The following is a 25,997-nucleotide window of genomic DNA, read 5'->3' on the forward strand; positions in this document are numbered from 1 at the left end:
TAAAGCCATCATTACCGCTACGATGAAGAGATCATTACCGGGGGTGCAGTTGTGAAATGCTGGTCGCACCCCACATGGTGAAACAGGGGACACTGTATCCCGGTGTCTCTCGGGAGGGGCCATGCTAACTCCCATCCCATAATGACATTCCCCCCCCCTCCCCATTCTGCCGGAGAGGACAAAAAAAAATTCTAAACCGAGAGAAAAAGTAATTAGCGTAACAAAAACTGGCAGGAAGTGAGGCCGCGTGTTCTAAAACTCACAGAAGAACGCGGAGGTCCCTTCCGGGTTCTCGTCCAGGGCTCTGGAGAGCATCTGCGTTATTGTATGACTTTGGCTCCACCCGCCAGATGGCTGAATGCGGCCACCCCGCCTCACGTATTCTGAGGAAAATGCCACCGTACTGGCGATATGGAGGGTGGGCCGTGCCAAACGGCCTCTCGCGGGGAAACGCCAGTTTGCATTCAGCCCCCGTTACAACCCTCTAATAGCACCCAAGGACTCGAGGCTGTCCAAATATGGCCATTACCCTGCAGTTCTTCCTGTTCTGAGGCTGGGAGCTGAGTCCTCCATGGGTATTTGTGGTTTGGGGGGCGGTGCGTCGTTCTGGGGGGTAATACGGGCAAGAGGGGCAGTTATATTTATACTTTCTGGTAGAGGGCGTCCAGCAGAGCCATTGATCCGGCGGCGGGCGGCCGTCCTGAGGAACTGCCGGAGATCTCCTCGCTCTTTCATTTGTCAAATGAAAAGAAGTTTTTGGAAGACTTGCGGCTCGGAAAATCAGAGGCAGCCAGAGCGCAATAGGAATCCAGTCAACAAAACACCATTGTTAAGGCATACGCTTTGATGTCCCCTCAGAACTTATTCCACTCGTCTGTGAAATCCTTTGTATCTCAACGCTATAAGCAGTCGAGCCCATTCTTTGATCACTTTGATGGAAAAAACATCCAGATTCTCTGTCTTTCTCCTTTCTCTTTGGAAAGTGTCAAAGCACAGAAAGGGGGGATTGGATGTTGAGTGGTGCAACTGGTGAATGATTCTAACAAGAGCGTCAGGGGAAATTTAAGAAGTTAATTAAATCTTAGGCCAATTAATATCAGGGTTGATAACAAAACATACATCCGGGATGACAGGGGGAGGAAAGTGTGGTGAGCTAGGGGGCTCCAGTCCCACCCGAAAGTTACTTGGTTCATACAATACACAATTTCTTCGCCATACCTGGTGTCCTTGAGCAAAATGTCCAACCTGTTCCTGCCCCTGAATGGTGAATTTGAACCCACTGTATGAAAGTGTCGGCAATGACTCACTAGAAAAAAAGATGTCCATGATATGCAATGACAGACTCCGACATTGCTGGAAATATAGAAATATGTATGTAGCTTGTGTTTGGGGATGAACTGATTCCATTCTGTTGGAATGGTGTCTGCTGTCCTGCTAATAGGGCATTTATGGAGCCCTCACAATTACCTGCACCACTTAAACTCCTGCCAGATTCTTTACTTACACTTAGAGCCACTTAGTGGTCTCATTCAGTTTCCCGCAGGTCCCCGAAGAACCAAAAGGGTCAAGTGGGACCACTGGTTCTGACTTGGAAGGGTCTCAAAATGAAAGGACAAATTGGCTGTTCTCATTTAGTCGTTGAACATTGCCAGCGTCTGCTCTCTGAATCACCGCTGACCCTCGACTCTTCAAAGATGCTTCCTGTTGCTTCGTCTGTGACAGCCTTGCCTGTACTTTCCTGTACTGTATTTGGCACGGTTTATGTGCAGCAGATTGGTAAAATAGATGAAATGTAAACTGCTCAATATTTCACATATATTTGTATGTATCTGACATGATGAATAAATACACTTAGCTATTATTTACGTTCAACTATTTAATGAACCCAAATTGGTAATCATGATTATTAACGTTATACAATCTGCATCTACATTTATCCAACTCATTATCCAACTTGGGTGCATATACCTGGCTATATATATATATATATATATGTATCGCTTGACATTTTATGGAATATTCACATTTTCAATCATTATCAGTAAGCTGTACTTCTGCTCTGACCCCGACATTTCCTGTGCGGGATTAATAAAACACAGCTCGGCTCACCTTTATCCCCCCACACATACTACCCATTGTCTCCTCCTGCTAAATATATAAAAACACACAGACGGTGACGCGTCGCAGACGTGTCCCTGGCCCGCTGACATTCACGTCCGTGCGGGTCTAGTGCTGCAGGTGACAGACAGTGTAATGATGCCCTCCGGATGAGGCGGAAGCAGGGGTGGTGGGGGGTGTGTGGGGGGGGGCCCACTGGGGTGTAGGAGCTGCCAAGCCACCACGCTCCTCACACTCCACACACACACTCCACACACACACGGCCCACGACTGCCAATCAAGTGTCCTCACCGCAGGGGGCTGCGGGGCGGCTCGCACCTGTCCTTCCCTGGCAGGGCGTGGGCGTCCGTCTCCAAGTGTCTGGCTCTTTTATTTGGGTTTGCGTTTCTCCAAATCTATATGTGGATTTGTGCTTGTAGGGGAACTATTTGTGTGCGTGGGAGGTGTGTGTTTTGTGTGTGCGTGTGTGTGTGTGTGTGTGCGCGTGTGTGTGTTGTTTGAGTCCTTGCAGAAAGATTCTGTGAGTGTGTGTGCCCCGACGTCTGCACGAGGCATGTTGGGCAAGATGCTTAAAGGTGACATATCATGCCACCGGGTGTGAGTGTGATTGGCCGTCACAAGCCGTTTTGAAATCTGCCACTTCTGACATCACAGGTGGGCGTGTCCACCTAGATGTGTGACGGACAGATGAGCAACGTTTGCTACGGTCCACTGGGTAGGCTGGCAGACTGATCTATCCGTCACACGTCTAGGTGGACACGCCCACTTGTGATGTCAGAAGAGGCCGATTTTCAAAACTGCTTGTAACGGCTATTCGCACCAATATGTCACCTTTAACCCCTACCTGCTGATTACACAGTGATTGACTTTTGCTAGGAACGTGAATAGGAAAAATGATCCGGCAGGGCTGCGTGTGCGCGTGATGTGTATTCATGCTTCTAGGTTGTTGTTGATGTTATTGTTGTTGTCGTTTTGCAGGCCTGGCGAAGCCCATGGGCCTGGTTGAGGGTCCGGGGGGCCTGGGTCAGGGAGGGGCCGCCGCCACGCTGAGTGAGGGGGACAACCGCGACGGCGACGGGAAGTACGAGGAGTACGGCTACAACGCCCAGCTCAGCGACCGCATCTCACTGGACCGGAGCATCCCAGACTACAGGCCCAAAAAGTAGGTTCACCCCACCCCCCCCCCACCCACCACTACAGACCCAATGACTAAGTCCACCCCACCCCCCCCCCACCCACCACTACAGACCCAATGACTAGGTCCACCCCACCCCACCACTACAAAACCAATGACTAGGTCCACCCCACCCCCCACTACAGACCGAATGACTAAGTCCACTCCACCCCACCCCCCCACTACAAACCCAGTGACTAGGTCCACCTCTTCCTTTGTCCTATGCCTCACTCCAGATGTCATATGCCCTACATCCTGTGATTGGCCCTATGCCATAGGATCTCCGTATTCCATCTGTAAGTGCTGTGAAATGGTTCAGTAGAATTTAATACGAACACTGGCAATATAGTCGGAGGCATTATATTTTCATATTCTGAACGTGAGAACAAAAGACATGAGAAATTAGTTGAATAATTCAATCCAATTAACACCTTCTGACTTCTGCATGTGTTTGTGCGAAAAAATTTAGATCATAAGTGCAATTCTATTTATTTTATTATTATGACATCATATGACATCATATGACATATGAGTCTCAGAATATTATTATGACGAAATGACTATCATAATGACATTTTCCACTTTAACACTATCTAAAACAAAATAAATTGAAGTGAATTTTGTCCTGTGAAGAATTATGGAGAATATTGTGATCATGGTTTAGTGATTCTTCTCACACCCAGCTCTAGCCCAACTCCCTGCCACCCTCCCCACTTCAGAAGAAGTGTGTAGTAGAATATCAGTTTGTGTCCCATCTGTTTATAACATCGCCTCGGCTGTTTGAAATCACACTGAACAGAAAAATATATATTTGATATCAAACACTTTACATGAACTGCCATGATTTCTGCCATAGTTCAGAGATAGTGTGTGTGTGTGTGTGTGTGTGTGTGTGTGTGTGTGTGTGTGTGTGTGTGTGTGTGTGTGTGTGTGTGTGTCGGTGTCGGTGTAGTCTGCAGTGTGTAGCGTGAGTGGTATGTGTGAATGAATGCGTGTGTTTGTGTGGTGTGTGAATGTGTAATGTGGTGTGTCTGCTATTCTGTTCTATTCTAGTCTATTATGTGTAAATGTGTAGCGTGGTGTGTATGTGTAGTGGGCTGTGTCGTCGGTATGTAGTCTGTAGTGTGTTATGGTGTGAGAATTGTGTTGGAGTGGTTGTAATCAGGGCTGCCAATGGCACTTATGTCACATGGTGTGAGGAAACAATAGCGACAGGCTGATCTGCCAGGAGGTCTTCAAACAGCAGGAAGCGCTGTTCTCTGGGATTTTATAGGGGAAGAACAATTCATCTCATCCACAGTCCTTTGTTCCCCTGTTCCCCCTTCTCTGGCGGGAGAATCAGGCACCAGGCGGAACGGAGGGAAATCAGGGGGAGGGTAGGGGGATATCGGGAGTTCGCTAATTAATAACGTCAGCTGAGAGCGCTTCTGGAACAGAGCGCTTTCAGGAAATGAATTTGTTACATTTGACTAATTCAGCAGGAAATGAGACTGAAAAGGGCATCGCCGGTTCTGCCGAGGCAGCGGCCCACCGGTGTTGTCAATACCACCCAATGTTGTTAACGCAACCCCATGTAGTCAACGCCACCCCTTGTTGTCAATGCAACCCAATGTAGTCAACCCCACCCCATGTTGTCAACGCAACCAACGTTGTCAACGCCACCCCATGTTGTCAATGCAACCCAATGTTGTCATTGCAACCCAATGTTATTACCGCTACCCAACGTTGTCAACACCACCCGTGTTGTCAATGCAACCCAACATTGTCAACGCCACCCAATGATGTCAATGCTATCAGATGTTGTCAACGCCACTCAATGGTGTCAACGCCACCCCATTTAAATGACAATGTTGTTGAAGCCAATCGTGTTGTCCACGCCACCCCATGTTGTAAACACCACCCAATATTGTCCACCCCACCCGTGTTGTAAACGCTACCGAATGTTGTCAATGACACCTTTGTTTTACACGCCACTCGATGTCGTTAACACCACTGTGTTGTCAGCACCTGTGTTGGTGCTGTATGTTTGTTGTCGTGATATTTTTTGGTTTGCATTGTTTTAGTGTTTTTTTTTGCTGTGAGGTCGTTTTTGTAGCATTCTTTGGATGCAGAAGAAATACAGAAAAAAATGTTCTATATCCAACACACAGGGGCTCTTTTGCTTGCTCTTTGTAGAGCTACATGCTACTCTTGCAAATAAACATACTATCACCTGCTATATTTTCTTGTTCTAATTCATAATCCTGAACTGCAAGGTCAAACAAGGAAAGATCTCAAGCGATACAATTGTAATATTATTCGATAAAAATACGTCTAGATGGTCAATATTCAGTAGCTATGTTGAGGCACAATGGAGCTCAACATGCTTGCGAACCTTTCGCTGCCTACCGTTCCACTTCCGCTCTGTGTGTATTCAGCACTGAGGAGGCAGCTCTGAGATCGAGGTGAACATAAAAGCTCTGGGTTCGTCAAGTGGAAGAACTGCTTCGCAGCTAAAATGGAGCGGCACAAAAATAGCCATGAATAGGTCGCTAGCCGTTGACTTCTTTCTCCCGAAATCCGGTTAGCAAATGAATAGGCGGATGCGAGAAAGAGTAAAAAATGTCCCACTTTCTCATCAGCGAGGAGCAAATCAAGGTGTTGCAGAAGTTGAAATGTCACAGTACGCCTTTATTTATTCAGGTTTTTATTTATCTGTTTCTGAACCATGTTTAATTGAACAGGAATTCAAGCCAACGTTTGGTTAGCTTTAGGGAAGGTAATGATTTGTGACATAAGAGATGCATTGCTGGATACATGCAATGAGTCAATCAGTAATGGTAAATTAATGGACTGGAATACAAACATACATACATACACATTTTGTGTGTATGTATGCATGTATAAATGTATGTTTGTTTGTATGTATGTATGCATATGTTTGTATGTTTGTATGTATTCAAAGCTAAGAGCACAAGAGGAAAGGGGAGAAGTATGTATGTAACTCTCGGTTTCGTCTTGGCTTGTGATCCAGCATGTCTTGATATCTTTATTATCTATCTTCATAAGGAAGATATCACTCCTCGAACAACCTCAGTTTGGCTCTCGGTCCAGCGCTGGAAATATTGATTCCACAGGGCTCATGCTTTGTTAGATTTATTCTCATATCTGCCCTCTGCTGAACCAATTCATAATCATTGCCATTTTGCTCTGCCATAATCCTTTGTGTTTGTCAAAGAGACCGATTTTGGCTCAGGCAAAACGTACAATCCCGATCAGCTTTCCCCTGGTTTGTAAATGAATATCGGATGTGCCTGCTTCACTGGACTCAGGCACCTCCAGTGTTGACTCTGAATACAGACGTATAACAACCATTTGAATGCTTTGTCTACATTGTAAAAATAGTCCACGACCTGTTTGAGAACCTCAAACACGACGCCCTGCTTAGCTTAAACAATACATATATATATATATTTATATATATATATATATATATATATATATATATATATATATATATAAACCATCTGGCAGTCCATCACATTTTTAGAGGGCACAAAGACAGGGAGAGAGAGAGAGAGAGAGAGAGAGAGAGAGAGAGAGAGAGAGAGAGAGAGAGAGAGAGAGAGAGAGAGAGAGAATCCACAAACAAATTTGAAAAGGGACACTCGTAAATCTTACGACTTGATAAAAAATGCAATTTACTGTGTCGAGCTCCCCTTCGCCTTCCCGCTCCCCTCCCCCCCAGCCCCCCCCCCCACCGCCTCTCTCTCCCCTTCATCCCCCACGCTCCCGGGGAAGAGGATTCATATTTCATGTGATGAAATCTCAGTGCCACCTTTGTTGCCTGCCTGGTTTATACTACGTCAAAATTGTGGTTAAGCCCCCAAAACTGTACTGATGTACGCAGGGATGCGCTACATTCCTGAGGGACCTTTGCTCGCACCGTCTGGTTGGTGGGTGGAGGGAGTGGGGGGGGGGGGGTGATGAAAGCAGTGAGGAAGTCTGGATGTAGAGTGCCACCTCACTTCCTCAATCCCATAGCCTCCCACAACAGAATAGGATCGCCAGGTCTTGGCCGTGTTTATTAGCAGGCAAAACCTCTCTCTCTCTCTCTCACTCTCTCTCTCTCTCTCTCTCTCTCTCTCTCTCTCTCTCTCTCTCTCTCTCTCTCTCTCTCTCTCTCTCTCTCTCTCCCTCCCTCTTGCTCCCTCCCTCCCTCCATCCCTCCCTCCTTTCTTCCCTTCCTCTCTCTTGCTCTTTCTCTCTCTCTCACACTCCCTCTTTCTCTCTCTCTCTCTCTCTCTCTCTCTCTCTCTCTCTCTCTCTCTCTCTCTCTCTCTCTCTCTCTCTCTTCATTTTCTCTCTCTGCCTTCCTGTAAATTGTTGGTTACGAATGCCTTCTGGATGGCAGTTGGAAGGGGTGAGGTATGTGGGCTGGGAGGGTTGGTGGTGGATGGATGGCTGGTGAATTGACCAGCCAAACGATTATCAGTGGGCGAGGGGGAGGACGCTCCCTGATTGCAGCAAGCCAATGGGAATTTTTGCAGTGAAAATAAATAGAAGGTGAAAAAAACAGGGGAAAAAAACAGGGGAAAAAAACGGAGAAAGGTGGGCGGCTTGGAGGAGCAGGCCAGCGGGGTTGCGTGTGATGAGGGGGAGGGAGAGAGGGGAGCCGTGAGCGGAGTATGTCTTAATCTGGTGCTCTGTTTCTGTCAGAACTGGTTCCAGGTCAAATTATGAGTGCTGGCCATTGCGCCTGCTCCCATTACAAACAGATGAGTCCATCGTTCATCCTGTTATGACCACGCAGAGCACCCTGACCCTGCACGCACGCACACACACACACACACACACACGTTCTCACACTAACACACTGGCCGAACAGCCCACAGACAGCTTCCAATTTAAGGGTAAGCGACGCCATAAATTGGATCCAACAACTAGGGCAACAGGACCACAATATCAATTTAGGTTTGTCTGTTGTGAAACCCCAGACTTACAGAACACCGTGCTCAACCAAACCAGACTAGGAAGTGATGGAGGTACCCTGGCCTGCCTGACTTTCACAAGAAATTACTGTAAGATATTACGATAAGACATTGCTGCAGTGATATTCATTAAACGCAGGCTGGCAGCCAGACAGCGAGCTTAACGTGAGGAAATCATACATCATCTGGGTTTGTTTTTGTTGAATCTCTGTGACCCTGTGGCGTGGTGACATGAGAGAGAGGCGGTGGCGGGCTAATGTAGAGCCCACCGCCCCAACACCTCACCCCGACTCCCTGCCAGATTTGTCATTTAATTTATAGAGCTGGCAAAGTTAAATGGGAAATATGCTACAAAAGGCCATGAGAAGGAACAAGGGAAATTCACCGGGAGGGAGGAGGGAGGCTGGAGCAGAGGTAGTGGTGTGATAGGGTGGAAGGGCTATCAATCACACGGCTGGTGCATGTGATTGGATTACAAATGAGCCCAGCTTTGGGACTGCAAGTGTAGGTAGACACTCTGAGCGCCCTCCATCATAGGTGCACTTCCTTTCTTCCTGTTAAATGTATGCATGGAGTGGGAAGACGGCTGGTGATTGATGAGTTCTTTTACTGCCAGAAAGGTTTGCTCTTGCTCTCCCGTAAAGTGAAAGATATATACATATATATATATATATATATATATCAAAATATGTGCTGCCTTGCATAAACACTGGTATTATTATTTTTTTCATTTACATTTGAACACATGCTTGACAAGCTTATCCAGAGTTACTTATGATAGGTTATCTGCCAATAGCAAAGCGTGCTATATTTTGTAAGTGCCTACCAATATAGCAACAAACTAATGCTGTATTAGCCAGTAGCTGTATTTGACATCAAAAGCCTTAAAGAAAAGAAATGAAAAAATGTGTATTGTGTATCTTAGATTCATGCAGTAAAAGCTGAGGGAATATGTATTCAGTTAATGGATCATACCAAAAAGAAAAAGTCAGGGCACATAGACCAAACAAGTTTGAATATTAAAAGCAAACAAAACTAGAATATTACTGTTGTTGTAGAGACTTGGTTCAGTACAGGATTTAAAACTTGTTTCAATTTGTCCTTTAATAGGTGAGTAGGGGGCAATCTCCTGTCACTCTGCTATAATTCTCATTGAGGTGAGAAATTGCGATTAGAGAACAGCTATAGTGCCAGACGTGTGTTGTTTCACGTAAAACAAACACACACACACACACACACACACTGACACACACGGGCACAAACACATTTACACCGCTTTCATTATGGTTTCACAGATGCGTAGCATAAACTGGAAGCCTCTTCCTTTGCAGTGGAACAAAGGTAGCTGTGGAGCCCCTGAGAAAATACTAAACTAAATAATAACAATAAAGAAAATAAACCAGTCACCATACCAACGCTTTTATTTATTCAAGTTTTTGGAAGGGTACAAATTCATTACAAAATGCAAAAGGCAACTTATGTCCACTTTCTTCAACAATAAATAGAGGAAATAGTCCTAATGCTTCTGTAAAGTTTTTTTATTGAGGGGTTGTTTAGATGCTGAAAAGGATTTCTCAAGTATTTTGCTTAATAGTTTGCATAGTAAAGTAGGTAGGTAAATAGAGTGATTGTGTGAACGATTGAATTTAATTATAGCAACATGGAGGTTGGTTATGTTTGTCAAGGGCCACTTCTATGGCAATCAAAAGTACCAAATTGTTTACAAGTGTGTAACGATCTATTTCTGTTTGTATATGGCCACCTGACACTGGGTTGTGTACAAAATAATGCAGCGTCCACTTATTGGGAAACCTGTATGTAAGCAGCTTTACACCAACACACACACACAAACACACACACAGACACACACACATACATTGACAAACACATGAGATATACAAGAACAAGAACAAACACACACACACACACACACACACACACACAGCGTAGACACATTGCCACGAGCGTATGGCGGCAGATAGGTACACAGGTTTTGGCGTGCACGCTGTAGCGCATGATGTAGCGCTGACATCGTGCTGGGCCCTCCATCTGCCTCTCGCTCGCTCGCGTGCAGGGGGACAACGACATCACAGTCCACCTGGCCACCACCGCCCCACACACACCCGTTTCAGCTGATGGAGGTCACGGGGAGCGCTAGAAAGACATACCGACAGTCGCTGGTACGAGTCAATCTCCAATTCCAGCCCATTGTTAACCCCCCGACATAACACAAACATATATATCATAGCCAAATGTGCATAAGAGTAAATCCTTGAAAGTAATGTCCCTGTCAGAAGGGTGTCTGCTCATGGGCGCGATGTTAAATTAGGTTTTGAGAGGGTGGCAGGCACAATGCTAAACACGGTTCCATAGCTGCGGCACTTGATGCAGAGCCAAGGTACATCACTGGTAAATAATTCAGCTTGTGAATTACGAGTTCTATTTATCAGCACTTTGCAACCGTTTAATACGGTCGAACGGAGGTATGGGTTATTTGTGGGGAGACTGTGTGCAAAGAGGAACATTTTGTTGGTCTACTGTGCTGTTTCATCTTGCTTAGCCCTTGGAGAAGAACGCTTTATGGTTGAACGGTCATCGTCAGGTCATACTGTTGCCATAGGGATACGCTCCTGTGTGTGGCGGAGAATTGCAGTCACGTCTGAAGGAAAGTGCACAAGTCAAATGGAACACCTAGCAAAGAGGAGGAGGATGAGGATTGATGGCCGACAACAACAGTTAGCGCTGGAACAGTTCTGACGGGGCGGTTATTCCCAATGTGCACGCGTCGCTACACTCCAGTTAATGACCGTTGTGCACGTGCACGTTAGAGAAACGGAGAGAGAGAGGGAGAACGAGGCAGGAAAAGACAGAGGGAGAGTAAATGTATATTAATTTGCACGGCGTGACATGCAATTTATTCTCATTAACTGGGTCATTGAAAACGGCAACAGGCAACCGGAGCCCCGATCGCTGCTCCACTAAAGCAGTTGCCATGGCATCCGTGCCTGACAGGGAGTGAGTGAAAAATAAGACAGAACCGGGCAGATTGAGGTATACTACAGTGCAGCAGCAGCAGCAGGAGAGCGAGACGGAGGGGCCAGGAATTGCTTGGGGTTTTGGGAGAGGACAGACGGGTGTCATTGTAGGGGGGGGTAGGTTTCCTCCCGTGGAGCCGCTGGGCTGCTGGAGGAAAAGACCTCCGTCAATGTCATCCCCAGGCAGTTGACTCCCGCACCCGCTGGACGCATCCACCTCCATCAGTTCTCTGAAAGTCACTCCACTTCACATCAGGCTCAGGGCTGCTGACAACAAATGCTACTTATGGCTGTATAAGTAGCTAACAACACACGGCGGCAGGTGCTATGCTCTCATGGTTCTTTCTATTTCAAGACTTTTTCTTACGTGAACGTTTGACTCAGAGATGCCACCGAAGAGCAGATATTCTGAAAGGGGTTCAGAGATGTAGTAAAGTGACATTCAGAGCCTGTTTTGTTCCTGAGATGTTGCGTATTTACAATTATACAACAATTAGTACCCATCGAGTACATTTGATTGGACAAGAGGCCTTCCATGAGTGCTGATGTAGAGTATAACAGCACTGGGACTTTTAACTATGCATGTATCACTCCACTTTACAGGTGTTAACCATTAATTATTATTACTACATTAACGACCGTAAGCTATTCACTCATCGGCATCACTCATGCCACCAAAGCGACTGTCAACAGATGTTTATTTCACTGGGCGCACATGTACTCTCTACAGATAAATGTACATAATGCAAAGTATCTGTTTACTACTAAATGGCTCTTGTAGAACTGCTGTAATAAAGAAATATCCCACTTGAGTTTGTGTCATTACACTGACTATCAGCACGGCTGGGATTATCTTAGTTGTTTGGCCTGCAGCGTTCTGCCTACGACCAAATGATAGCCGTGCTGCTGATACACCAACAGCTGTCCCTCTGAAATAAAATAAAATGGGACATTCAGGCAGGACAAAAAAATGTAGGAGGGATGGGATTTGCGCACACAGGGTTTGATCACTCATTGTGGGCTAGGACTTACAGCCTACCGCTTACTGTCAAAGTAGATCACGCCCCAAGCGTGCTGTTCGTGGTGTGGACACGAGGCGCACCAAGCCCAGCGTTGGGAACACAAGCACACAGAATAAAATGTCTGTTTTAGAGTGACGTTACGTTACGCTTCCATATTTTCATTCAACTGTATTTTTGAAAAGAGTTGAGTTGATAACATGAATTATAAAACGGTCTGAGATGTAATGAGATATAACAGGAGCACTTGTACGTTTGAAGGTGTGTAGGCCTGCAGCGTTTACCTTCTGTTTCAGCAGGTTGGTCCCTTGAGTTAAAAACTCTCCCCCAATACGGTACAGTTCTGCTCCACGGGCCACAGTATCCAAGGCTGACAGCCTTGGAACTGTCTCTTCGAGTAAAGAGAGAGTTCTGTTAATTTGTATTTTAATATTTTGGAGCTGATTGCTTTGAGCATTAAAATAAATCACGTTGAACACGCGATTTTCTCCCTTTTCAATGGTTGAGAGAATGTAGAGAAGTTCATCTTAAACATAATTATTTTGCTTGTTTGTTTAATATGCTTGCAGACAAACACATTTAAAATTACCATACTGATACTGATTGCGTGTGTGTGTGTGTGTGTGTGTGTGTTTTGGTTTGTGTGTGTGCTGTGTGTGTGTGTGTGTGTGTGTGTGTTTTGGTTTGTGGTTATGTTTGTGTGAGCGTGAATGTGTGGTGACAATTATGTGCAATTAGTTGTGCGGTGGAGAGGCATAATTGCCTTCTATGTAGGACTACATCCTGCATATCAAGTCAGCCAATGACAACAGTTTATCTCTCGACAGGTGCAAGCAGTTGACCTATCCGGAGGACCTGCCTCAGATCTCGGTGGTGTTCATCTTTGTGAATGAGGCGCTGTCCGTCATCCTGCGCTCCGTTCACAGCGTGGTCAACCACACGCCCGCACACCTCCTCAAGGAGATCATCCTGGTGGATGACAACAGTGACAGCGGTACGGCCTTTATTAGCTTCTACTAGCATCTATCAAGCCTATACTAGCATCTACAAGCCTCTATTAGCTTTATTATTAGCTCTATTAGCCTTTATTAGCTTCTACTAGCATCTATCAAGCCTATACTAGCATCTACAAGCCTCTATTGGCTTATAGCCTGTATTGGCTTCTACTAGCATCTACAAGCCTCTATTGGCATATAGCCTGTATTAGCTTCTACTAGCATCTATCAAGCCTATACTAGCATCTACAAGCCTCTATTAGCTTTATTATTAGCTCTATTCGCCTTTATTAGCTTCTACTAGCATCTATCAAGCCTATACTAGCATCTACAAGCCTCTATTGGCTTATAGCCTTTATTAGCTTCTACTAGCATCTATTAAGCCGGTACTAGCATCTAAATGCCGCTATTGGCTTATAGCCTGTATTAGCTTCTACTAGCATCTACTAAGATCCTCTATTAGCTTATACTAGCATCTACTAAGAGCTTATATAAGCTTCTACTAGCATCAACAAGCATTTACTATCATCTACTAGCCTGTAGCATCCACTAGCAGATACGGCTACTAGCAGTTATTAGCATTTACTAGCTACACACACGCACGCACACACACACACGCACAAACACACACGCACAAACACACAGGTGCAACTGCTCATCTCTATTCCGGTGCTAAGGTAAGCTGGGACATACACCAACTGAACTCATCTAACTAGTACTGATTCATGGAGTCAATAACCCACTCAATGTAATCTACTTTAATCGTGTGGGAATCTCTCAGTGCAATTAAACGATGGATAAGTTCCAGTTCTCCGCATCCTGCTCACGGAACAGACGGCTTTAGCAGACGCTGACCAAAGGGGTTCCTGGCCATATGAAAACACTTTTTGAATATGCACTACCCTTAATCACTCAAAGTAATAGAGTTAAAAACCGGCCAATATATTTGACCTCATCCTACCCCAAATCCACTGTTTTTGCTGTGTACCCGTGTTTAAGTTAGGGTTAGGGTTTAAGTATCTATGTTTATCTGTGTGTGTGTGTGTGTGTGTAAAAGAACATCATGTTCACAACGTAACAACATCACCAGTGTTCCGGCGAGGCGACACTGGTGTGCCTGTAAGAATATCATGAAAATCCTCCATCGTTGGATATATGATAAACAAGCTGTCCATCCTGCCAAATAGTGATACTCAGAGTCCAATTCACACATTAGCAACTCCAGGCATTGATCGTTGCATTGCTTTGCTATTTTCTCACTGGCTCTTCCACTGTCGGGCATTTAAAGTGCCTGGTTGTTATAGGATGCTTCTGCCAGGATTCCTCCCCAACACCACCCCCCCCCCCCTTTCCTTTCGAACGATGTACTGGAAGCCAGTACATCCTCGATGTGTTTTTATGGGCCCCGTATAAAATATTACATGACTGGCAGCAGCACATTTATCTAGCCTAATTGCACCATATGCAGCTTTTACAACATACCCCCAGTGAGTGTGTGAGGGAAGAGATATAGGGCCGAAGTATGGCATAAAGAGCTGCTGCTCATTTTGAACACATTCAAAGCAAACAGGGAGTGGGTGGAGAGTCTCAGGGGCTCTGTACTTGATTAACTCAACGCTGTGTAGCAGGGTGTGTTAGTGGGAAGGCTGAAGCGATTGCTGTGTGGGTATTTAGTCTTTTCATGAAGTGTTAATCAGAGTTTTTTGTCATTGTTTTAAGAACATCAATTAATTTAAGATTCATTTGATTAAAATTATCAATTCTAATCTTAGCGATTCTAGCTCACATTTCTTATATTATTTGGTAGTATTGAAGCATCATTTATGTGTCTGTTGTCCATTGTTTTATTTAGTACATATTCTTAAAAATGTGAATATTCTTATTGTCTGATTCTTCTTTCTCACTATGTCTAGGCCAGGCTAATACAGAACTAAGTCACATTTTTGGGCTAATTGTTTGGTAATAACTTAAGTGCGGTTTACTTCACAAATAATTAACCATTATTGAACCATTATTCCTAATTCCCAGTCACCCACCTCAGTATAACTATCTCCAACCTTAACCTGTACCCAATGCACCATCTTCTTAGTGCTTTAGAAATCCAGTAAATATGCTCTCAGCTACTTAACAAGCTCAGTAATGTGTGTGTTTCCTGTCATGATACAGACTGTGTATCGAAAAGCATACTTTGTTTGGATAGTCTGTGTGAGAGAGAGAGAGATAGAGAGAGAGAGAGAGAGAGAGAGAGAGAGAGAGAGAGAGAGAGAGAGCATGCATGCATGCATGCATGCATTCATAAGTGAGTGTGTGTGTGTGTGTGTGTGTGTGTGTGTGAGAGAGAGATAGAGAGTGGGAGACAGAGCGTGTGAGACCTGAGCTCTTGATATCTGTTCATGCTCTGCAGACACATGCACTAACTCATCAGTGTATAATGTTGCAGGTCCACTTATTATGTCGAGGCAGTGTCTCCCATTCATCAAAGTCAGTCTTTCAGACCAGAATATGGTAAGAAGTAGAAGTAGTAGACTTTAGCAATTAGTATAATGTGTCTTGGGGTCGGGCCAGAAACAGACAATATGCCACTAAGATAAGTAAAAAAGAAGCCTTGATTGGATTAGCTAGGCTGTATTGTCTCGATGCACATATCTATGTGAGGGTACGTTTGTGTAGCTTGTTATTTTCTGTGATGGAGGTATAGTAATGACTAGGACGGAGAGAAGTGCTAGCCTAGTGGTCAGGGAGTTTCTCTCTTTCTGGGCAAGAGGCCTATCCCATATCTGCTATGTTTTGCTGCTTGCAAATCGCTTTGAACGAAAGCATCCGTGACTAAAGAGTAAATTGTAGAACTGCAGAGAATGTTCTCCAGAGTTACTGTTGAAGAAGTAGCATTGATGGAGATGCGGGGGGGTGGGGGGGGGGGGGGGGGGTTGGGTTGGGTTGGGGGTGCGCTTTGTTCTCCTTCTGCCCTTTACTATCCAAACCGTGGTGTATCACTGTCTCCATGGTGACAGGAAGAGCCTGGACCGATTTCAATGGATGATGCCCGTCTCTGTGTTCCACAGTCCTGGGCGTTGTGAGCTAGTGGGTTGGGGGTGGTGTTGGACTAGATTCCAGCCTGCACTTGGCCCTCCTACACTTGGCGTGGGCCCCCAGCCTCCTTTCGCATGGCAGAGGCAAACCAAGGCATAAATAAATAGACCGAAGGAAGAACAAGCAGGAGTCCACACTGACTGATCCTTCCCCCCCTTCCCCCCTTCCCCCCTTCCCCCCTTCCCCACTATACCCCAATACAAATCAGCAGTCTTAAAAGGCTGCCATTTACAGCCAATGAACAAGGGAGTAAATATCGGCCCACCCCTCCCCTTCTTGGCCTTTACTCAACAGCGTAGTGATGCTGTCGCTTACCTTTTGCCACAGGTGGAGTGACATTAACGTGCAGATGTGGGAGCTGTTTTCATTGGCTCCCGATGAGTCCCGGGGTTGGTTAACATGCACGGCTGACTGTGTGACCTTCTCGCGCGGGCCAGGCCTGTCCCTCCTCATCTCCACCATGGATCTGGGAGACCAACAATTCCAGAGCCAGCCTGGCTGCAAGCATGATGAGTCACACGCAACGAAAGGCTACCTTTGTTTTCATGACACCTATCCTTAGATGGGACCACTGGTGACAGCTGTGATGAGGTTGATGAGATGAGGTTTATTCACATTATTAATACCATCTGACAGCCTCGAAGATGTGTGAGCGTTTGGTTTTCAACACACAAGACTTAGCCTTCCATCTTGGAAGCATTGGGTGTATTTTATTTGATTGAATATGCTAGTGTAGCAGAGAGCAGTTCGACCGCTCTCGGGTCTTGAACCTGCCACCTCTCGAACTACGACACTTCCGGCATGGGAGTCGAACGCTCTAACCACTGAGCTAAAAGCCCAGGCTTCTAACTCAGTGGCTAGAAGCATTCTTAAGGCTAGTGTGAGGATTTACAAACGTACTAACGCCAGCTAGCCCAGGCTAGTTGGCATCCGTTACACTAGTCATACAATTAACTCATTAACCAATTCCACAGCTTACAACCTGCTGTCAATCTATCTGATTGTATGAGTAACATAATAACAGATCAAAGCTCCTTTGATGCAGGTACAGTTCCTTTGATGCAGGTACAGAATCACATCATTATGTTACTGTATCATGGCCACATCATAGTGGCTCTTTTGAACTGGACAGTCAATGCTTAAGGAGGGAAAAAAGCTAAACTATAACAGCTATAGCTACTATATAGTTTAGATGCTGTTCAGCTGTTAGCAAAGTCAGTCCCACATGACCAAGGCTAACTTTCAACCACGCGACGGTGTATAGGCCTGGAGAATCTATACGTTTTCCTTCCAAATAGGGCAAAGCAGGATAACACTCATTGTGACATGACATCTTGCCATGGCAGAGATTACCTCTTCAAAGCAAAGTGGGAAATCTCCTGCCAGAGAGTGGTTTTGCCCACATGGTTGCCACAACGGCAGCTCTGACGAGTCGGCCTGTTTGATGTGATATCGTTGCTGGTGTGCAGAACGTCATCACGGCTCTTTCAAAAGTATTTCTCATCATTGCAGAGACTAGTTATCAAAGTAACTTCAATCTGATTTGAGACACGCAACAATCTCTATCTGTTATCACACAACTACACAGAGATTCATTCCAAGTGTGCTATGTTGCTTTTTGCAACATGCCCTCTCGGTTCTGAGATATCTTTGTTGTGGCTTATTCAGAAGCAGTGTGGGGCATTGTATAAATAGGGAGAAAATCGATGAGCAAATGTCCGATTTTGCAGAAACAGACACACAATAAGGGACATTCCGTTCAGTTCTTGTTGATCTAAAATAACCAGAGTTGTAATTCATGGAGCGCAGCCACGTACGGCAGATGCATTGTATAGGTTCTTTACACGTGTGGGTGTGATGGATGTGGCTTTAGGCATCTGTGTCTCAGTGGCATTCCATCACACCTACGAGACGGATGATGCAATACTTGGCCCTCATATTGTAACTGCGAGTCCCTCGCTATATTTGTCGAGACGAAGTCACACAAACGTTTTATTTGCAGCTAGGCTATAGGCTAACAGCTAGGCAAATAGTAGCAGTAGTAATAGTATAATTATTATATTATTATATATTTGTAATGTAATGTATTATCATTATCATCATCATAATAATAATAATAATGCATTGAAATATTTTAATTTAACGAGCATGCATTTTGGTGCATATTCAGTGAATTCAAATCCTATATAACTCTCCTAGCATCCTCCCAGGAGCGTTGCATCCTAAACGATAGCGTCCCAAAGCTTCTTAAAGCCTCTGAAACTGGCACAGCTCTTTGTGCAGCCTGCGTTCCACTTGATTACTCCCTGCCTGATGGAGGCGTATTTGTTTTGCCCCGCGTTACACAGACTGTGCGCTCCAAACATATTTCTGGGTCGATAACTCCCCGCAATGAAAAAGAGTCTGGCTTGCTATTTGCGTATTTAAAGGACCATAACTTCTCTCCTTTTCAACCAAGGTCAGTTAATAAATAAGGCAGTTAATCTCTGACGGACCTCATCAGATTGAAACACTTTCTATACTCAACAGGTGTGAATCTCCCCTGGAGGTTAATGCATCATTTGGTTATGTGCACAATCAGCACCCTACTGCCACTGTACAGGAATTGCACAAAGAAGCCAGCTCTGTACAGAAAGGCCTACAGGCCCTGAGGGGAAGAGAGGGAGATAAAGAGTAATAGAGAGAGACAGAAAGTAATAGAGAGCATAAGGGGAGGGGGTGAGGGAGATAGACAATGGCCAATCTTTCACCACTCACTGGTCGGCCTGAATTCTGTGTCAAACATTCTCAGGGTAGATGGCTTCTCGGGTCACTGCTTCCATATTCACAATCTTCCCTCTTAGAGGGACCACCACCACAGCTCTATCAGGTAAGGCCTTTCAGACAGAAAAATAATAGCACTGACAGACCTCTCTGGTGACAGTGTCCTCTGGTGGCGCCATGGCAGGGATAAGACAGCACCATATGCCCCCACCGCCACTTCCCCCCAGCCCCAGCGCAGGATTAATGTCGTGAGAGAAATCACGCCAGGATCCAGAGCTCCGGTGCGGCAAGGAGAAATACCACCACACCATGCACCACCAAGTCCTGATGCAGATCCCTGACAGACCAGGGGGATCACCCAGGCAGTAACTTTGAAGGGGGGCGGGGGGGGGGCTGAAAAGAAATCTCCCACTGCCACTACCAACAAAATAGAGACAGCAATTTTTACTTGCCGGTAGGGTGGAGGTGACAGGCGCTCGCGTCTCTAAAAGCCCACTAGTAGAGTGCTCACAACCCCCTCTGAAAGGAAATCATCCGCACTGAAGTGCACTACCTCAGAGTTATAGTGCAACCTGGAGGGATTGTGCATTTGTCCTTGACTCCCCCCTCCCTTGTCTAAAAGTGTCATTTACTCCATGCTGATCCCTGCTTTCCATTTGGGGCAGGATGGAAGGTAGGATGCCAGGGTGGGGTTGACAGTATAGTGGCTAGAATGTCGTGACTCACGGCCGAAAGGTTCTGGTTTAAATCACCAATGTCTGCACCCTACCTGTAGGCATCGTTGAGAAAGATGTCTTACCCCTTTTTTCTGCTCTTTATGACCTATTCAGAAAACACTTTGAGTCACTTTGGATTAAAGTGTCAAAATATGTAAAAAGAACTAAATCGTAAATAATGTCCTTGCTTTTGATTGATTTGTAAGGTAGGAGGTTAGGGGGTTATCCCTAGGAATCAAACACCGCCTGCCACCATGAAGTCAAACATTCAGAGCTGTTCTAAACATTTGCCTGTTTTTTTCTCTTTATTTCATCTCACAGTGGAGCTCAAGTTCAACCTTGACCAGTACGTGAACAAGCGCTACCCGGGCCTGGTGAAAATTGTCCGGAACAGCAAGAGAGAGGGTCTGATCCGAGCCCGGATCCACGGGTGGAACGCCGCCACCGGTCCCATCGTCGGCTTCTTCGATGCCCACGTCGAGTTCAACGCTGGCTGGTAAGCAGACGAAAAAGTCAAATTGGAAAACAAGTGATGGTCTGCCTTGCTTTTTATCCATGGGAGTTCAGTCTCCCCCCTTTTCTCTTCATGTTCAACGTGCTGCTCTGTCATCTCACATTATTAGCCATGAAATATGTAGTTTAGGTTTCCCTAGGAGCGCTTTGAAACGGCGCCAGGACAGGGCGGCGAACTCAAGCCGTGCCAGTTCTAACTGAGACAGCAGTTTTAAGGCGAGTGACCCTTATAAAGATATAAAGGTTTGTCCTTAATAAGCTTTCCCTCACACATCCCCCTCTCTAAACCGTGGGTAATGGCCCTTGGCGAGCGCCAAACGAGACCACGTCTGTGTTACAGTGACACTACAGTACAGTGTCAGGCAATACGTACTGGCGGCAACACAAAAAAAGCCGAGCCAAAAGCCATTATAAGTGAGGATGATGGTAATTAAAGCAGAACAGGAATCCAAATGTGTGGGTTTTTGTGTTTTTTCCATGTGTGGTGTTTTCGCTGCCAGGTGCTAGGCTTATGAAACGACCGCTGGGGCTCTCAGTCCAATGTGTGGCTGTCACTTAGAGTTGCCCACCAAACAAGTCACTCAGGCACATGTAATTGGCACCTAATTCAGAGCTGTCATCCTGTCAAGGGTTTCAAGATGGAGTGCAGCTTTTTTTTGTTCCCAGGTTGGCCTAACTGGGAGATATGGAGGAGGAGGTTGGTGGAGAGAGGGGGATTGTTTGGGTTATAAAATGCCTGTGCCATCCATGGCTGAGATTCCACCAATTCCCAACTGACAGATAGGGAGTTGGTTTTGCCACAGGTTTAAACCGAGGGCCTAAAACAAATATAATACGATTAATGTTTTCAATTATTAATGTGTGGCTAATAATGGCCTGATGTGTTCAGCTCATTTTGTCGTCTAGTACAGAAGATGTGGAGGCTGTATACCTTCTTGCCAAGGGGGCGGCCTTTCAATCCCCTGTTAAACCACAGCTGGGGATTGGATTGGCTCAGCAGAAAGGGCTTTCGTGCCTTGCTGTTCTAGCCAAGGCAGCACTGAGGGAGTAGGTGGATGGCCGGTGCTAAGTGGTGTCCTCACTTGTTTTCCCCCCATCTGTTACCGTGCTGGAACGGATGTGGCTTTCTCCCCCCACCCTCAATGTCTACCAAACACCGGTTTGCCTAGTGTAACGGATGCCAACTAGCCTGGGCTAGCTGGCGTTAGTACATTTGTAAATCCTCACACCCCTAGCCTTAAGAATGCTTCTAGCCACTGAGTTAGAAGCCTGGGCTTTTAGCTCAGTGGTTAAAGCATTCGACTCCAATGCCGGTAATGTCGTAGTTCGAGAGGTGGCAGGTTCAAGACCCGCGAGCGGTCGAACCAGCCTCTGCTACATTGGTGCCGTGACCTGGATGGGAGTCAGGATTTAGGGGGGTGAGTGTAACGGATGCCAACTAGCCTGGGCTAGCTGGCGTTAGTACGTTTGTAAATCCTCACACCCCTAGCCTTAAGAACGCTTCTAGCCGCTGAGTTAGATGCCTGGGCTTTTAGCTCAGTGGTTAAAGCATTCGACTCCCATGCCGGTAGTGTCGTAGTTCGAGAGGTGGCAGGTTCGAGACCCGCGAGCGGTCGAAACCGGCCTCTGCTACACTTAGCACTCTGCAGAACACTCAACAGCCGCAGCAACAACAAACCCCTCTGAACGGAGGCCCTCTCTGATGTTAGTCGAAAGCTCAAATATATCTATTTTTATTGTTCTGTTTTTGAGAAGATCGCACAGTAAGGATGGCTATTAAGTGTATCACAGGATTTAAAATCCTGTAGACCTCTACCTCGGGGATCGATCATCAAACCCAATAGCTGCGACGTTGCGAGTCAAACCACTCCGAGCCACAGCGCTCCAACCCTCCCCACGGTCATCCACCAATGAGCGGTGGTGACACTGTACTCACCCCGCTCTGAGGGCTGTCACCTTCGCCACCCCCCCCCCCCCCCGCCACCACCATCACCACTACATACCTCCGACAGCCCGGCTGCTTGGCTCTGATCACAGCGAGCCATGCTGTCGGTATGGTGTGTGTGTGCAGAGTCACGGTGCGCACTGATGTGTTAACAGGTGCGGGGAAAGCTAAGACAAGAGGAGCGGAACCCCTGTGATTGGTGACAGGAAGACGCCGGAGAAAGGGATTTGGTGAATGAGATGATAGGCTCCTTCAAACCAGCATCTGTCCTCTTCTCGGTCCTTTCAAATGTCTTCAAAAGGAACATGTGTTTACTACCGTGTGTGTGTGTGTGTGCCTGTGTGTGTTTGTGGTTGCACTCCGTTGAAGTCTATAGCTTTGCCATCGCTGTTGGTTGGGGGGGAGTTGCTCAGTGGGTTGCATCAGTTGGTGGGTTTTTCAATGCTTCAAAATGTTCCCCTGAAACCTATTTTGGATTAAATATATTCACATATAGAGCTGTGCTCTTAATCCTGGCATGAGTTACTGCACGTTGGAGAAAGCTCTCCAGTAAAGAAATGCCGGGGAACTTGAAAGAGTTTGCCTTCTGAGAAAACGTCCCTCCTTTGCTTCTTAATCAGTTTCCCATCAGACTTTATTGTGAGTCATTGTGTTACTCTTCTCTAGAATGGTTCAGAATCTCTTTAAATATAAGTATATTCACTGCTAGGAAATCCCTCCCTTCATTACCTTGAGTGCTCTCCTATGGGTGAGGACAGGATTAGCCCACTACAGTCACACACTGGTCAAAGTAAGACGGATGCCCTCACTAGATCTGGTCCCCTGTCCTCACCTGGACGACCTTGTACCCACTCCTGGTGCATGCAGCCAGAGCCTACGCTGTCAGCACTCATTTATAAGCGGATGATTCATCCCAATAACGCTTCACCCCTGGGGTGTGGCTTAGCGGGGCGAGCCCTCGGTCAGAGCTGCTGTTAGCACAAGCAGAGCTGCGTTGCGATGCATTTTGAGGTGGTTCAGACTAGCCTAATGAGGACGAGGAGCTAACTAAGTCTTATGCGTGTCAAAGCATTGATTGGCCTGAAACAAAGATATGGGATTAGTGGCCAGCGCTAATTACTAATATTGGGTTGGCTGACAGTGTGTTTATTATTATTATTATTATTATAATTAAAGTCTTTAATCCATCTAGGTTTCAGAGAGAGAGAGCGAGAGAGAGAGATAGAGAGAGAGAGGGGGGGGGGGGGTAGAGAGAGAGAGAGAGTGAGAGAGAGAGAGAGAGAGAGAGAGAGAGCCTCTACATCCTCAGTATAGTGAGGTAGTTGAGAGCACACAGTAGGCAGAGCCAGTCTGTAGCGCATCCGTCTTCTAAGCAGGATTAATCGCGGTGAAGTGGGAGTGAGTGGTAAGGACGCTGCCGGTGGAAGCACAGCACTGCAGAGGGGAAGCCGGAGATAAATCTATATTTATGCAATCTTTTTTTTTTTTTTTTGCAATGTTTGTCTGTTGGCCTGGTCTGAACATCCCGCATTGTTGCTATCTGGAGTTATTCATGGTGATTTGCACAAATAGGCTGAGTCCTAATTGTTTTTATTTCAAATCGATCCAACATCCTCTGAGCCTTTGGAGCCTTTGGAGTCTTATTGTAGAACTCACAATATCTAAAGTCTTAGCGGGCGAGGAGAAGTTTTTGTCCCACTCCGTTGTTCTGTGAAGGGTGAAATACGGGAAGAGTTTACTTGGTTTATAAATAAGATTTGCACATGAAAGGGCCTCAAATAAACATATTTCATGAATATAGTTTCAAGAATTAAAATCAGGAGAGTGTATTAAAACCTCTTCCCTGCAGCAGTTTTCATTATAAGCGAGGAAGCAAAGCCACTTTCAGCTGGTGACACACCATTCCCGGTTATCTGTCAATACTTTGAAGCAAACCTGTCCCTTCATTTTGTTTTCACAAGTTAAAACAAGTGACAGTCCAAAGAACACTCATCTCGTCAACTGCTTTGTTAACTGTTTTGCATTTTCATTTCGGATTCAGTTACTTACTGGTCAATCGATTTCAACAAATGTTAAAAACAGAGAGCAAACCACATCAGTTTGTTTTGGACGTAAGCCTTTGAGTAACTATGCGTTCTGCCTAAAGTGTCAGGATGTTGAAGCATGATTATGTACACTGAACATCCTGGCTGTGCTGTGATCTAACAGCACTTTTGTCTACTCTACTGGCAACAATGCACAGCTCGGAGCCCTTCTGGTAAATCCGTCCTGGAGTGTTTGTTTTGCATTTAACGCTGCGCTTTTTTCATCTCACCGTCAACACGCTCTCATCAATGTCTCCATACACAATGATGTTGCTTTTTATTAGCTTTGATATCTGTTTATAGAGATTAGCCGGCATGTAGTCTGGACCTGCTACACCGAAAATACTGAAAATACTGATGACTGTGTGTTCTGCGGAAGAGAAAGTCTTGGCCCGGATATTTGTTATCCATTATCCAGCTACACCGGAACCCCGGAAATAGTGCCAGTTGTCCCAAGAGGTGAATTGTGATCAGATAATAGCCGATGGTTTCTGACATTGCTTGTGCATTGGTTAGGAATGGGCTAGTGATGATATACCATTAAGAAAAACACAAATGAAAATGACATTTAAATACGTTCCAAAAAACATTAATGTCAACCTTTCAAAAATAAAAATAAACAAATGTAGGTGTTCTAATGATAGATAATAATGGTTTTAATGGATTGTTTCCATATATCTCATATGTTTTTTTTACTGTTCATTGGCCTTACTCTGGTGCTTGGCAGCTGGTAGTGGCCCACTGTTTGCATTTATGTTTAAAAACCATGGGATGTTTGGTTGTGTTATTGTGAACTATCTATGGATGATTAAGCTCCCAGGCCTGGCAACCTTCCCAAAAACAGAAAAAGCGACTTCTTATGCTGCCTTGATGTTCATCTATCACACCAACTACATCCAGAGGAAACCATATGAAGACATATGCAATCTAATCTAGCCATCCATCATAAGAACCATTTCAAGCCTAATGCCACTATATCACAGCAATGTCTTCAAAAGCGGTGCGAGCCTCTGCAGGGAATTCATATTCCGAGTGAAATACCTGAAATCCTCCAGTATGGTACTGTATTCATAAAACAGGCGATATGCAGGAATTAATATTTCTCCTCGCCATAAATATGCCTTAAGCATTCAACCGAGCACTGGTTGGTCTCAAAGCCTTTAATGTGCTTCCACATCGCCAGAGGCAGTGAATGCTCAGATGCCTCGCAAAAAAAAAGACGCTCGGCATGTACTCCGGCATGCGCGCACGTGTGCACACATCCATTGCGTGTGTGGCGCACAGACTGCGTTTCCCCTCTGCATGCGTACAGCGACACATATAATATCGTTGAAACAATTTGTCTGCTGAGTTAAGGCTACAGTGCGCTGTCCTCAGGAAAACCCCCTCTTTTCAACACCGTCAGATCAAATATTCTGTAGTCATAAAAGGAGCTTTAGATATGTGTTATTCTCAGTGTGCCCCCCCCCCCCCCCCCCCCCACCCCCCGCCCTGACTGAAGCCAGATCCAATTATCTGATAATTCCAGATGCACGAATAAGATGTGTCGTGACAAAATTCGATTAATCTGTGAAA

At 45.6% G+C, this 25,997-nt stretch overlaps 1 protein-coding gene across 1 annotated transcript in view; it reads left to right on the forward strand.

The window, feature by feature from the left end:
* galnt9 (polypeptide N-acetylgalactosaminyltransferase 9) overlaps positions 1-25,997 on the forward strand; it is a gene marked incomplete at both ends in the record, with an annotated part of 70,079 nt that overhangs the window by 7,271 nt on the left and 36,811 nt on the right. The window contains 3 exons of the mRNA XM_084468849.1: positions 3,097-3,280; positions 13,144-13,310; positions 20,202-20,376. Of these exons, the coding sequence (XP_084324975.1) occupies positions 3,097-3,280; positions 13,144-13,310; positions 20,202-20,376 (526 nt within the window). The remainder of the gene's footprint in view (positions 1-3,096; positions 3,281-13,143; positions 13,311-20,201; positions 20,377-25,997) is intronic.

Source organism: Micromesistius poutassou (genome assembly GCF_964030765.1).
Source record: "Micromesistius poutassou genome assembly, chromosome: 5".
Taxonomy (NCBI): domain Eukaryota; kingdom Metazoa; phylum Chordata; class Actinopteri; order Gadiformes; family Gadidae; genus Micromesistius; species Micromesistius poutassou.